The sequence below is a fragment of the Lissotriton helveticus genome, chromosome 7, assembly GCF_964261635.1.
Source record: "Lissotriton helveticus chromosome 7, aLisHel1.1, whole genome shotgun sequence".
NCBI classification, from domain to species: domain Eukaryota; kingdom Metazoa; phylum Chordata; class Amphibia; order Caudata; family Salamandridae; genus Lissotriton; species Lissotriton helveticus.
In genome coordinates, this window is record NC_136068.1 from 259,856,447 (window position 1) to 259,872,740 (window position 16,294).

Here is a 16,294-nt window from a genome sequence, read left to right on the forward strand (position 1 = left end):
CGCGTTCTGCCATAGACCACTTACTTTTTCTTCTTCTTCCCTTAAATCGGGCATGGTGCTGATAGACAGGTTTACTGCAGTAATGGTCACAAATAATACAGACAAACATGCAAACACTTTCCCGGGAAGTCCAGATTGAGGCTTTTCTACCATATCCCGCAATTTTCTCATACATACACTAGACCTGGTCTCCTCTGCTGTTTCAGAGGCATTTTCATTCTCTGTCAGTTCGTCTTCCCTTAAGTTCAACTCTGCAAACTCCTCAATTTTTTGCAGGTACCTTCTTTTACAGCACCATTCCAGGCTGTCCGCCTCAATGCCCCAGTACAGAAGCTCTTCTTGGAATGAGAGTGCGCACATCTCCCGCAGGAGACGCAGCTTACCCACGCGTAAGAAAGTTAAAATCGTTCTAAAAGCTCCTGGGTGGCGGTCAAAGAAAAACTCGTTGCAGGTGACGTCATAATCATCACAAATGTTCAAGATTTCATCAAAATTGTTGCAAAATTTGAGCTGTCCCAACCGCGTCAACGGGAATTCCTCCAGGGTAGTCCATGGGAGTAGGTACTTTATCCCCCCCACGTTTATGATAGCATGGTGTTTGCGGTCTTCAAGGCGAGCGCTTTTGTAGACATCTTCTTCTGGTTGGATTAGCTTTGCGCGTTGATAAAACACCCCCTTTAGCGCTTCTGTTTCTTGAAAGATTGGATGTGTGAACGAGTTATCAGATGCGCAGCTAATGGCACTGTAGTCATAATCAGAATTGTCTCCTCCAAGAACAGTCATCTTGATTATGGAGCCTCACATCACTGTGATAGTCTAATCATAGAAATCTGTAATGAAAAAAACAAAACATATTTTAGTATTCCTACAATGAAAATATTTTGATTTGGTAGAAGCGCAGAACAAGAATTTAAAATAGGAATCCTAGCCAGGTCTAAACATCTTGTTTTGAATTTGTAGAGGGGCAGCCACGACACTTCACAAATGGTTCATCTAGATAGCTTTTCACAATATCCACAGTTAATATGTATGAGAGGGATTTAAATAAAATGCATTTCACTCGGGAATATTTTTGTACATGTTGGTCGTGCTGAATACCTAACTGGATTACACTATTCGGAGAGCTGACGAGGTCAGGGTTACTGTATATCGAATAAACTACATCATGCTATGGAAAGAAAATGTACAGCTGAGATGTTAATATGAACTGCTAGCTCAAAATTTAGTGACTATACATTATTGCATTATTTAGCACAGTTCAGTTACATTTGGAAATGAATATAGGAAGTTCCATATGTTGTGAAGAACAAACATCTTCAATCAATGTTAAAATACACCAGCTAAGCAAAGATTGGGTGGTAAATGCAATCTACTCTTAATTTATTTACAGTTTGTGCTATGAAAAATGGAGGCAAGAGTTGTAATGTTTAGGGAGCTTTCTCATGTGGTTGTATACATTAACCTTTGCACACTTTACTTATAATTCCAAATACTGAGTGGTGTTCAGTGTATACTTTTTTGAATATGTAATATAGCATTGGGATGGCTACAACAGATCTCTGCCTGCACCATTTCATTCTACAGGAAATATGGAAATTTATAGAAAAATAAAATAGAGCCTGCACGTTTCTGAGAACCAAAATATTAAGAAAAATCATTTAGTGGAATAACATATTTAAAAAAAAAGTTAGCGACAAACAAATAGCAATATCAAACTCTTGAATAATTAAAAACATGTAATATTGTTTTGGGGGAAAATATCCTCTTTTTAAAAGAAAAAATTACTACCCCATAAACAAATTTCAATAGGGTACAGCAAATAAGTATTAAAGCAGGGAAAAAAGCAACGAGACAAAGATAGAGGAAACCAGAGTAGGGATAGAGTGAACAGGATTATGAGGATATGGAAGGGGCACACAAATAAGAAGAAAATGGTAAAAAGGAGTAGCATTGCGACCATAAGAAGTAAACTAATTTTAAAAGTGGGTACATCTTCCCGCACCCCGAAAAGGGGGAAGGTAGAAAGGAGGAGGAAGGGGATAAAAAAAGGAACAAGAAACTTTTGTGGAAGAAAGGCATTGGAATAAATAAAGAGAAAATTGGGATTCCTCTCTCAGAGCAACTGTAGGTAATTGTTGTTTTGGTTGAGGGGGATGTGCACCCTCCTCAAACAACAACCACAATCCCAGCCAGGGTGAATCACAAAAAATAACTAATTTAACCTTTGCCTACCCCTCTGGTTGCTCAGCACAAAATAAGTCAGGGTTAACTTAGAGCAATGTGTCACCAGAGCCTCCCCCCTCTGCCCATCGAAGGTAACCCACTGCCTATACTTGGAAGTATTAGTAGGCATGTGGGCTTTTGGCACCATCACTTTGTCACCTAGGGACTCTAAAACAACCTCTGCTCTACCCCCCATACTAAATGGGGCAATCTTCTCCCCAAGTGCTACACTGGCCAACCCTTGGGTCTGTCCGCAAGTGGGGGGGCGGTGCCCTTTTGAGACACTTGACAGCTCCCTTCACGTGCCCATATCGGTAGCACTCATAGTCCTTTCCTGTCTTTAAGTCAATAAACACATTCTTTTGCTGGCTAGATTTCGGCTGGTTATCCTTCCCCTGTGAGCTGTTTGGTGACCTTTGGAGAACATCTTACTTCTATTTTTGTCTCCCCTCTTTCTTCTGTTGGGGATGTTGACCTCCCTTTTTGAGATCCCCAAAGATGGCTTTGTGGGCAGTCTGGTGCAGACCCAACGGTCTGCATCCTTTGCAAGCTTCCTGGAATGAGTAACCTTGCTGTCAATCAGGTTTAGGTACAGCTCTGTAAAGCAAGTTCTGAAGATGTGCTCTCTTAAAATCAGCACGTGCAAAAAAACGATGGATTTAGGCCCAGATCCTTGTACTGGGGTGAATGTATGACATTGTTCTACATTCTGTCCATCAACTGTGTTTTTTGCAATGCTCTTAAAATCAGGCCACACAGCCCATTGAAACTACTTATTTTACTGTCCATTACCCAGGCACTCAGTGCCTTGCTGGAGTTTTCTAAGAAACCCTCCCAAGACTGGTTTGGCAGCTTACGCGATCCCTAAACCTTATACAGCATTTCTCTGGGGTGAGGCCAAACTTGGGGGGGGGATTACGATTGCTGTGAATCCATCGCAGATTCACCGCAATCGTGCTGCCAAATCAAGCCAACCAGATTGCGATGGTGGGGGTGTGGATGGAAAGTCCGTCCACCATGGGTCTGACAGCAGCCGGACCGGTTTGCATCAATAGAATGGTGACAGTGCCTAGCAGGCACCATCTGCCATATTATGATGCTGCATCACAGCAAGCATTTACATGGCGGTGAATTCGCCATGTAAAGGCTGGCGGGGAAGGACTTTGGGGCCCATTGCGGGCAACCCTCGTGCTGGGGGAGTTTGGCTTTGCATTGAGGGGCACCTTTGGTACCCCTCACATTTCCCTGCACAAGGTTGCAGGCACAGCGTGGTGCCTGCTATGCAGTGCAGGGAAATGCAAACAGTGTGTTTTGAAAATTGCAGTGGGTGCTGCAGGCAGCAGCACCCGCCACAATGTTAAAGATAGATGATGCGACCGCCACGGTCCCATCGTAATATCATGTGCGGGACCGCCGCCCTACAGACTGCTGGACCCAATCCCAGTAACGAAGGCAGACAGACTTAAGTCTGTCCGACATCGTATTCACCCCCTTTGTGAGCAGAAAGGCTTTCATGGCAGCACACCTCATCTGATTCCCCGCCTCCAGTGTACGAATGGGAATGTGATTACCCACTGCGGGCATGTGATTCCACAGACGTGCCCACCAATTCTCCTCTGGGATGACACGCATCCTCAGGGCTACCTCATAGGCTGAAAATCATTTGTCTATATCATCCCCATCACATAGCTAGGTATCAAGTATTAGGGTATGCGGACAATCACCTCTCCATTGGACACTGGATTGCTGCCACCATTGTTGCTGGTCTCTGAGATTTGCTTGGCTTTTCGGTGCAGCTCTTGCTCACACACTTCATGAGTACGTAGAATTGTCCTTTCTTCCAATTTTCTGTCTCTTTTAGCCATTCTCTCTTCTTCAGACCTCTGGGCCTCTACCTCCCCCATTTTCAGTTTGGCCATTTGCAATCTAAACTCTTTTTCTACTTTTTTGTCTCTCAGCTCTTCAGGGGACAGGTTGTGGAAGGACAGACTCCTCCCTTCCCTGGCAGGTGGTTCCACTCATATGAACAAGTAGTCCTCCACCGCCTCAGGTTCCTGTAGCTCAAGACCTGTTGCCAGGTCCTCCTCCTTCTCCAGGTCCACCTCCTCAGGACCATCATCTTCCTGTTCCTCTTGGGGTGAACTGCATCCCTTGTACTTCCTCAAAGGCTCTGAGGGCTAATTGGAGATCCACCTTTGTGGTTATCTTCAATTCATTCAGCCGCCTTTCCTTGCAAAGCCTCTGCAGCTCTGCCTTGCTTTATTTAGTCACGTTCATCAGACCAAATCAAAAACTAAGGAGAGTTTTAGAGAAAGCCGAAGAGGCCAATCAAGGAAAATGAAAAAAACATTGAATGTGATGCCAGTTAATTTTGGGGGCTTTAGTTTCACACAAAATCATGGAGTGTCACTGTAAAAACAAAAGTACTGAATACCACCACTGAGTACCAATGTAGGAAATAGGGTTTTTGGTTGAAGGGGGTTTTAATCCTCCTTGGGCAACAGCCACAATCCCTGTCAGGGTGAACTCCAAATAGTCACCAAATTAAATTGCACTTAACTCTCTGGTAGTTTGGCACAAAAAGTAGGCAGGCTAAACTTAGAGGCAATGCGTGAAGTATTTATGTAGAAGCAATGCGTAAGGCATTTAAGTAGCAATCAAGCAGTAATAAAATGAAAACATAACGCAAGAAAAATCCCACACCAATTTAGAAAAATAGAGAAAATGTTAACAAATAATATGTCACCAAAACAATTAAATCCAATCAGTAGAACAAGAGTTATGAATTTTTAAAGTTTTAGTGAAAACTAGCACTTAAAAAAAATCAAAGCACTTACTGCGGAGATCAAGTCTCAAGACTGAGTCAAAGTTTAAAGTTATGGCTGACTGCGATGGACGTGGCTTGGATGCATGCAGTCGATTGGGCCGGGTCTCGGATTACCTTTGCACCTTGAAGAATTTTTAATAAAAATGCCTGAAAAGGTAAAGTTCACCAGTTCACCAGGGCATGGCAGCTGGCGGTGTATGCGGAATAGGCGTAGTCGTCGGGGACCGCTGGAAGAAGTCACAGTGAGAATTTCTACGTTCAGACTATGTCGCTTTTTTGGAAGTAAAAAATATACAGCAGGAGGTAGCTGCAGCCAACAAGGGCTCCATGAGGCCGGATATCCTTCCCAAGAGAAGCCGCTGAACAGGGTTTGCAGCTGTGGAAAAAAATGAAGTGGGAGCTATCACAAACTGAGGCCATCTGGGGATGCACCTTTGTCGGATTGGCAAGCTGGTAGGTCCCAAGTTCAAGTTTTCTACTGTTGGGCACCTTGTGGCACCACTTCCAAGGATCCAGGTCTAGTGGGGCATCACTTGGAGGACAGGATCCACTTCAGGCAGCAGGGTCTAGGTTCAGGTTCAAGGTTAACGAAGCTTTTTGGGCCCCTGTAGCTCAGAAAAGAAGGCCAGTCAACTTGTCCCTGGAGTCACTCTGGTAGTTCTGGGATCAAGCAACAAGGCAGGCTCAAGCAGCAAGGCAGACCTCATCAGTATGGCAGTCCTCTGGGGGTACAATGCAGGCTCCTACCTGCAGGGCAGTCTTCTAAGAGCAGCAGGGCAGTCCTCTGAATTACAAAGCAGGCCTCAGTCAGCAGGGCAGTCCTTAAACACACAAGGTTTTCCTTCTGGGCGTCAACCACAGGTCCAGGAGTGAACTGAAGAGCTGGTCCAAGGGTTCACTATTTATACCTGGCTCACCCTTTGAAGTGGGAGAAACTTCTAGGCTCTACCCAATCTGGTTCTGGAAATTTCCCTCCTTCACCTGCCTAGGCTCCAAGAGGTCTACGGCGACCAAAGACTGGTTCTTTATGAGTGCGCTGGAAGCAGTCTCTTTGAAATATAAGTGTGAAATGGAACAGCTCTGCCCCTCCCATCCTGGCAGGATGGCCCAACCAGCCAACACTTAATCCCCTTTGTCTCACTGTCTGGGAGGAATGCAAAGTGGCATTTTCTGAATTGTGACTTAAACTCCAACTTTGCCATGAAAGAGGATTTTAAATTAAAATTCTTTTGAGACCCAACATGACATTGCTACCTGTTCCCAGTCAAGCATTAGCACCCATTAAAAAAGTAATATGGCAACCCAATACTATCCTAGTGATGAAAAGCTAATATGGGAGTTTTTCACTACCAAGAGATATAGAACTTAAAAGTACATGCCCAATGTTTTAAATATATCATTGCACCCTGCCCTATGGGTGGTTTAGGGCCTAATTTAGGATTGACTTATATGTATTAAAAATGGATGTTTAGGCCTGGCAAGGACTTTATTTTGCCTGGTCAAATTGGCAGTTTAAAATTGCTCACAAGTTGCAATGGCAGGCCTGAGAAATGTTTTCAAGGGCTCCTTAAGTGGGTGGTACAACAATTGCTTGAGGTCCATTAGTAGCATTTAATTTATAAGGCCTGGGTACATGTAATACTACTTTAATAGGGACTTATAAGTCAGTTAAATGTGTTAATTGGGTGTAAGCCAATTGAACCATGTTTATAGGGGTGAACAAAAGCACTTTAGCACTGGTTAGTAGAGGGAAAGTGCAGTCATACATCCATCAAACGAATTCAGCCAACGGGGTGAGAAGGCAAAAGGTTTGGAGGACAACCACACTAAAGACTGACAGGTCTAACAATAAAACAAATTAAGAAAGTGAAACATCATCCAGTGATAAAATATTGGAATGGAAGCAGAAGGATGAAGAAAGGATCTATGTAAACCTTGAACAAACACCCACTGCGAGAACTCATTTTCAGATAAATGGCATTTAACATTTAAAATAGGAAGTGAAGGGAAAAAAGGCATTCTATGATTTGGCTTCTACAAAGCAGTTTATTTAGGATGTTCTATAAATCTGCAGTGAGGAGCTTCCCACGCCTTCTTTTAGTTGTTGGTTATCTCTCACAGCCTATAACAGGTATTTGTGTTTATAATTATCCAAGGCCCCAATTTACACAGCCAAGTGAACAAAAATCAAAAAATTGCTGCGGTAGGATCACCCTATGTTGAGACCACATTTCTAACATTGATTTCGAAATAGCCCAAAGTGTACTTCCACACCAGTCACAGATTTCCAGCAGTACTCGCATGCATATCATTTATGCATGCAGACTTTTCAGCTGTTGCGAAATTCTGCACAAGGATATATGAAAAAACTGCATTTGCACTCTTAACTGACTTTAATCCCCCATGGGGACCGTAAACCTCCATTTATTTTAGGGTTTTTCTCATTAGGAAATTGACAGCACATTAACTCATGTCATTCGCTGTAGTAAATATGCAAACATTTCCAGGACACAAACAACCTACCTACAAGGTTCATGTAAATACCACTTACTGGGTGTTTATCTGTTTTTCCAGGTAGGATCTTCTTGGAATACGCACATCAACCCAGCTCTTAAACTTGTGATTACAGAAATCCCAACAATCAGGTTTAACAAATTTACAATTCACCAAATCGCTAAATTCATTGAAAAAGGATTTGAATTTCGAAGATGTATTCCAATGGGCACATCAGTTGATTGCAGAGACACTGCAGGGCATAATTTGGCTGGTGGATGCATGCGATGGGCATGGCAAGGATTTTTGTGGCTAGGACCTTATTTTCTAAAGATCAGACTTTGATACACATCATTATAGAGGAAGGCAAAAACCATTAAATAAAATGGCATGACGTGCAGAGTGGTGGAAGGAAGTCATGTGGTGGAATCAAGGATAATCCTACTTGATATTCAGCAGCCAATAAATACAACATTGCCCAACATTGGCTCCTAATAAAACGTTTGGAACTTATGCACTTGAGCTGCAAATACCATTGTGAATAGGACTTTTGCTGACACAATCATCAAAATTGGTTTATGTTCATCTATTTCAGATACTCCATCATCCTGGTCTTCTTCACTTATCACCCAGCTTCACAACTCAGTTAATGGATAGTGAAGAAAGTATATTAAGTGTTGCAATTCTGTACTGCCAATGCTGCACGAAGGATGGGCCACATTTTCTGCTCAGACTTGCATCAGGCCAGAAATCCAGGGCAACTTTTGAATAAGCAAATAATTCCTATTTAATCTCATTAAGTCCTATGTTAATATCCTACTTGGACCTGGGCCTCCTTGGACCAATGTTGGAGATCCCCGAGAAAAATACCACATTGTCGAACAAATGTATTTAACGGTATGAGTAATGTTTATTTTCTGTTCTTATGTCGCACCCCGTTTTCTTGAAATACATTCCTAAAACTGTGAAACCCAACCATGACTGTGTGGCTCATATATTCAAACTCTTACACAGCAAATGGGCTCTTAGCTGAATGCACTCCTTCTTAATTAGGTCTGGCTTGACAAAGCAGTTGTTGCCAGACCTTAAGTGATAATTTAGAAAAAGAACTTTCAGAAATGCTACTGAGAGAGGGATTTAGGCTCAGCCCACATGTTGGTTTGCTTGTGCACATAATTTACTTGGGCAGACCTGTGCTTTAGCTAATAAAAACGAGTGCATGTATTGCACTGTTTGCTGTGGGAAAGTATATGCTCAGAATTGAAGGACTGTGTTGGTTATTGTGTCAAGCTACTGTTAAAGGCTATAGGCCTGATCTCTTTACTATGAAAAATCATGATGAAGGTAGTAGGCCTAGCATATTTATTGTGAAAAGCATACGTTAAAGTCATTCGTCTTTTTAGGGTGGGTTGTTATTACTCTGCATTAAAACCAGCAGACAGAGATTGTTTAATGGAGTTTCACAGATTAACCTAATAAGCTGCGGCTTTGGTGTTGGCTACCAACCCAGGACAAACTTTTGGAATAAAAGATAGGCACTGTGATAATCCTTCTTAGGCCCTATTAGAAGAGATAGTGTTTTGTTTGCCAACTATAATTTTGCGTTCATTTTGAACCACCTCACAATTCAGATAACTCGTGCACCCTAGTACAGCCTTTTTACCTCACTACGTTAACTATAACTTGCCACTGTACCATGCAGTGTGTTCGGTTCAATAATGTAATTTGAAATGTCACAAGTGATATTGATAGTGCAGGGACTTCACAGTCTCTAACTTCTGTAATATGAAAGAGTAGAGGTAGTGCATGGAGTAGGGGTGAGTTATAGTTAATGCAGTGTGGCGAGTGAGGTGAGAAGACTGTGTGCGGAGGTGCACAAGTTATCTGAATTTTAAGGTAGTGCATAACTATAAATGTGAGTTATAAGTATGACATATTAATCTGAAAGTGATGATTAAATGATAAATTAAAGATTTGAATATAACTGTAGAATGACTAAAGTTTGTGTAGTTTAAATTGGGTTTCTATACCAAAATATACCTTATCTGTAACCTTTGTTTGTTTGTTTGTGTGCATTTCAATGGTTTTATAATGTAAGTAACAACTCTGTAATATTAGTAAAGTTTAGTGGTGTGGAGTGTTATTAAGTGGAGTGTGGTAGAAGATAGTGGAGGATAGTGTTGTAACGTGTACTGTGGTACAGTATATTTTCGTATACTGGAGTGGAATAAAGTGGTATTATGTCTACTGGAGTGGCATACATTGGCATGGTATACAGTTGAAATGAATATAGTGCAGTTGCATACAGTGGAGCGGTGTACACTGAATTTGGATGGTGGAGTGATGTATATATCAGAAACATATAGTTTAGTGGGATAGCAGAGACTGGAGTGTGGCAAAGTGGTGTTACATCCTGTAAATATTGTAGAGTGTATTTTCGTAGACTGTAGTGGCATACAGTAAAGTGCTATAGAGGGCAGTCTTGTGTAGTGAAGAGGCATATATTGGAATATGGAATACTAAAGTAGCGTAGAATCAAGTGGCGTACAGTGGAATGTGGTACACTAGAGTGGCATAACGTGGAAAAGCATACACTGGAGTGGGGTGCAGTTGAGTGCTATACAGTGGAGTGGCGTACCTTTGAGTGGTGAACAGTGAGCTTATGTAAATTCAAGTGACGTGCACTGTAATGTTGTAAAGTACATTTGCATAAAGTGGAGTGGCCTATATTGGAGTGCTGTACAGTTCAGTGGTGCAGAGCGGACTAGCGTACATTAAAGTGGTGTACTGTGTAATGGCGTATAGTATACTAGTCTAAAGTGTAGTGAATGCATTGGAGTAGCAAACAATTAAGTAGAATTCACTGTAATAAAGTAGAGTTTATGAGATGTTATATTTTGAGATGTACATTGGAGTGGCATACAGTGTAGTACTGTACAGTAGAGTGCCGTACAAATCAATATGGCAATAATAGAAGCATAGAGTCTTGTGATGTACACTGAAGCCTCGTTTAGTGGAGTGAGGAAGAATGTAGTTCTGCAAAGTGAAATAGCATACAGTGCAATGTGGTTCACTGCAGTGGCGTATACTGCATTTCAGTATAATGCTGTGGAGTGGAGTAGCATACACTGGAATTGCATACACTCCAGTAGTGTACCATAAAGTGCGGAATAGTGGAACAGCAGTTAGTGGAATAGCGTAAAGTGGAGTTGCATACAGTGCATTAGGTTACAGTTGTGAGCAAATCAGTGTCGTAAAGTGGAGTAGCATACTGTAAATAGCGTAGAGTGCAGTGGCATAAAGTCATGTCGTACTCACTGGAGTGGGGTAAAGTGGAGTACGTAATTAAAATGAAATGTAGCATAAAAGTATGTGAAAATGTGTGAATGTTGTATCTCAAAAATACGAATTTTAATATCTAAATGTAAAATATTTTGTATATGGAATACTGTGCAAGGTTCACAGTATACCAAAGTAAATGGGACTTAGTACTGGTGATGTGTCTGGTTGATGGCTGTTTTTGCCAAAGGTAGAAATCCGCCATGTAGTTTTAATTACAATTTTGCATTATTGTATAATCAGCGTTTTGCTGACTTCTGGGTCAGGGTGTCACATATAGTTAATTTTAAAGTTCTGTTATTGTGAACAGCCATTGCCATTTTAAGAAGCAGTAATAGGTGAACGTTTTTGGTTTTAAAAATCTATTTATTATCGACCTATGGTTTTCATAAACAATTATACCTTACTAAATTTGCACTCGTTTGAGCAATGCCCACACATTTTAGCAGACTTCTTCCACTGGTTTAATAGTGGAAGGAGTAACCTTTTTGTGGTGTTGGCTGAAGGGGATTTAACATGCTTAAATTGAAAATATTTCCTATAGACTATTACATTTAGTGTTTTGCGGAAGCCCCAGAGTTGCCTTTTGTTTAAATTTGGCAGGATTACATGTTAAAGCATTCACATGTTTATTTTGTGTAGTGCAGGTAAGTTATGTAATTATGTTATACGTTTTGATGTATTGAAAGTTAGTAATATTTTTTAATGGGGTATTTTTGTGAAATGTGGGGGTATTTTGTGTTAGTACCACGGCACATAGTTATTACAAGTCATTAGCTGATTAGGTCATCATTGGCTTTACAAAAGTTAAAGGCAAACTCGTTATGCCTTCTGATGTAGGCAAGTAATAGGTTTGATATTTTTGCGCTATTACCACTTTAATAATGTGATAATAGATAGAGCAAAATAGTTGTAACTGTCTATATAATTTTGAAAAACTATGGAGTAGCATGGGAGTACTGTAGTACCCCGAAACAATTTTTAAAAGTAACCTTTTTTGTTCATAATTTGTTCTACATTTTTACACCACTGTGCAAGTGCTTTTTTTTTACAAAGTAACAGTAATTCTTACTAATTACTGTGCTACTCTGTACACTTTAAGTGCATATTTAAATATGTAAAAAAAATTGAAAAACACTTTAGCACATTATATTATTAAAATACAGAGCCATATAGTGTATACACAATTTTCTTTTGTTCGGTACCACTGTTTTCCTGCAGTACTTCAGATTAAAATTATATATATCGTGATCAAGGGGAGGAGCCCCGAAACGCGTCGAGTGATACATTGTTTCTACTGCCGAGAAACGCTGAATAAAAGAAGTTTCTGAGAAAAAACGCCGCTTGTGTCCGTGATTCATATCGTCCTAACACAGGACTTGTGTGGATTTCCGAATTTATATGGGCTCGCTGCCCAGCACGGACCGCTGTTGAGAGTGGAGGGGCCATAGCGAGGTGTGGCGGCTGCTTACACCGTGGTGGATATATATATATATATATATATATATATATATATATATGTGACCAAGAGCAGGATTGCTCGAAACGCGTCTTTTTGTTTGCCCAATTAAAACTTGAAAACTTAAACTTACTGGATCCGTGTGGCTCGTTCTTCACTTGTGGACTGGAGTGAAGTTTTGTTGGATATATATATATTCACTGAAAAAACCATAGGTTTCAGGCCTGATATAGTTAGGAATTAGCATTTAAAAAACCTTAGAAATTCACTGAAAAAACTGTAGATTTTAGGGGTGTTATAGTTAGCTGGACATTTCACTCATACAAAACCATGGAAATTCCTCCGAAATAGTTAGTTGTACTAACTATATCTCGCGCGCCCGCAATCCACTGCTGCTGATGTCACATATTACATAATTCATGACATGGTCAGTGACATCACTGATGACATCTCAAATGACATCACTGATGACATCATCCAGTGAATGTGGTTTGCTTTGTTATTTAAATATGTTATATATATATATATATATATATATATATATATATATATATATATATATATATAGCAATTTGCATTGAAGAATGAGTGGATATATAAATATAAATATCTGGATGGAGGATTTAGTAGCAGTGTGATTGACTGTTTACTTGACTAATTTAAAGTGTCTCTCTAAATATGTTGGATAGTGACTAAACTGTGTGAACATCTGTATCACTTTGTCAGTTGTTGTAAAAACTACTTCTCCAGTTGGTTACTAGCTATTTGAAAGTCTATATTAGTTATTGATTAGTTAACTAAGTATTTGTATGGGAGAGTGAATATGTGTGTGTTTCGGTGGGAGGTGTGTGACTGCCCAAAGATGTGTGAATTGTTGATTTAGTAGGTATATGACGTTGAGACTACATGTTATAACAGTTGTTTGGGTGAGTGAATATCTTTATGGGTGTGGTGATGAGCAAATATCTCTCTTAATGGTACATGTCCAACAAAGTAGAAAAATAAAAGGCAATGTATGTGTCGGTTGTTGTTTATAAATAAGTATAGGTAAGACTCACTGATTGTATGCGTGACTGTATAGATAACTGTATACTTGTAATAGTGATTTTATAACACACTAAGTATAATTTACTATCTATATGAATAGATAAAATGGTGTTTGTATAAATGTATAGCTAAGTAAATGTAAGTATGATCCATTGTTTGCATAAGTGAATAGGATGACTTTATAAGTGAATAGGATGTGTGCTGGTGTGTAATGTTGATATAGGTGTATAAGTATATTTGATAGGGTTCTATTGATCATTGACTGCATGTATGAGTGAATCTGTAGGTAAGTGATTAGATGTGTGTATAGATCTAGGAATCACTGAGTGGTTTTTTAGAAACTTGTATCGGTGTGTCAATGGATTTAAATATGGTACTCTGTATTTTACAGTGAGTGATGAAAGGTTATACTAGTGTATTATGAGGTGTATCGTCACGTGGATGATGACATCAGTGATGTCACTGACCATGTCATGAATGATGTAATATGTGACATCATCAGCAGTGGATTGCGGGCGCGCGAGATATAGTTAGTACAACTAACTATATTGGAGGAATTTCAATGGTTTTGTATGAGTGAAATGTCCAGCTAACTATAACACCCCTAAAATCTACAGTTCTTTCAGTGAATTTCTAAGGTTTTTAAAATGCTAATTCCTAACTATATCAGGCCTGAAACCTATGTTTTTTTTAGTGAATTTCAAAGGTTTTTTAAATGCTAATTCCTAACTATAAGTTAAACAACTGCAAAGGTGCACCACAAAAGACAATGAAAAAATTCCAATGCTATTAATAAGCAAGAAAAAAGGACGTTTTGCATTAACAGGATGTTGTTAATCTTCAAATGATCTTTATTTTCAATGTATTCAAAAACAATGTACAGCCGACGCGTTTCGTCCCAAGCTGGGACTTCTTCAGGGCTGTCGGTAAAAACATACAAACAAGTGGTTACTCTACTAACTACGTAAAATGATAAACATTTCAACAACATACACAATTCACAAAACATTTTTTTAAAAACACATGTTAAAACATGGGCATAGGAGCTTGTACAAGCAAACAGCCTCAATCCTCAGAAACCATGATGAGAAAAAGGCATCTATCTTTGACATCAACAACTATGTACACCAGAGTTTATATGTACAATATTTACATATATAAAGATATAGATCTTTGGTTAGGCAATCAGTACACGTTACATTTATTTTTAAAACAAAGAAAATTAGGCGAAGGGAGAGTGCCTATATGTAAATTAACAGATGAGTGCCTATGTGTAAATGAACTATTCTGTACAAGTGAATCTATATACAATATAAACATTTATAGCGGGAGAAAAAGACCTCAATTGGACACCGAATGTAGGACATTACACGCTGATAGGGAAAAACTTGATGGATATTCACAATATCATTTGGAAATTCCTTGGCCAAAAGCAAAAATTCTTCATATATGACCAGGTGATTCATGGTGCGGAGAAACTGAGAGGAGTGGGGACCCCCCCCCCAAACCCCCCACCAAAGGGTCGTACCAGAAGGCAGAAAACAATCCGAGGTAAGAGTATATCTAAAATCTAATATTCTTAAGGGAAACACAGTGGGAGTTGCTCTCAGCCTGGATAATCAGGGAGACACGGTCGGTCATATTATAAACCCGTCGTGCACCAGAAAATATATGCAGTTAACTTAATTACCTTTTATAAATGTGAGCTGTCCCATAAGGAGTTAGAGTATGCCGAGATTGAAGAGTCTGGACCACGTGTTCACAGATTCAATCGTCCATTGTGCACTTATTGATGTATTAAATTTCTGATGTTTCCTTTTCTCATTCAGTATGGAACAAACCGGGTTGTACCTCCAGGAAACAGAAAGGAGGATAGAAGCATAGTCAGATTTGGTGAGATACGCAATGAAAGACAGAATAGGAGATTCCTACACTTTAATATGTCTAATCAGGGCATTAACTTGACTTACTATGTATCTATTTATTGGGTCTGGACTAGGTCAGGTTGGATTCCTGAATATAGGCAGTGAAAACTCTTCAAGGATTCATATGTTTGAACATCTTATACATGTTCTGAAAATCATATAAAGGATATATATAAATAAATGGCATAAATAAGTAAAGCCTGCAGATAGAATATGAGAAAAAGGATACTGTCGCAAGAAAGTTTACCTGTAATAATGACAAAGTAACAGGGGACAAAGATGTCCTATAGGTCCCCAGAAGAAGGAGGTGGGCACTGTATTCCAGTAGGCCTGCCAGGTGAAAAATAAATATAGAGGATATTTGTTGTAATTCAGTAACTACTTTAAAGATCATGGATTTATGATCAAGTCTCTACAATATATCCGTCTCCATAGGCTTATGTAAACATGCCCATCCACATTGACAACTTCATAATTTACATGTGTGGAGAACATGGATATATGATCAGGTATCTACATTATATCCGTCCCCATAGACTTATGTGAACATGCCCTTCCCCATTGACCAATTCGTAATTTACATATGAGGGGGATTAGAAGTAAAGGCCCTAAAGGCCATCTTGCCTAAATTTGGAATATGGCCTTGAATGTAAGGCTCATCACTATAAGCACTACCTCTCCTTAGTTTTTAGTAATAAAGATGCTCAATAACAGTGATAAGCCTAGTGACATTAATTTAACAAAAGGCTACTTAAAAAAAGATTGAATACATGGGCAGAGTAGGTTTTTGACAAAGTCAAAAACAAACAAAACAAACAGTAGGTTTTGGCCTAACAGTCTTACCGCTTGTGTTCAAAGCAGCCGGCGCCCATCCACCAAACCTACGTCCCGCCGAAACACCCGCAAGGTCGCTGTGTTTAGACATCCTGATTACTACACAGGCTTATATACCGGTATTAATTCGTTTCAACCGATCACAGC

At 39.7% G+C, this 16,294-nt stretch overlaps 1 protein-coding gene across 1 annotated transcript in view; it reads right to left on the reverse strand.

The window, feature by feature from the left end:
- KCNG1 (potassium voltage-gated channel modifier subfamily G member 1) overlaps positions 1-16,294 on the reverse strand; it is a 114,590-nt gene that overhangs the window by 3,371 nt on the left and 94,925 nt on the right. The window contains exon 2 of the mRNA XM_078650484.1: positions 25-830. Coding sequence (XP_078506610.1) covers positions 25-783 — 759 coding nt within the window. The 5' untranslated portion in view covers positions 784-830. The remainder of the gene's footprint in view (positions 1-24; positions 831-16,294) is intronic.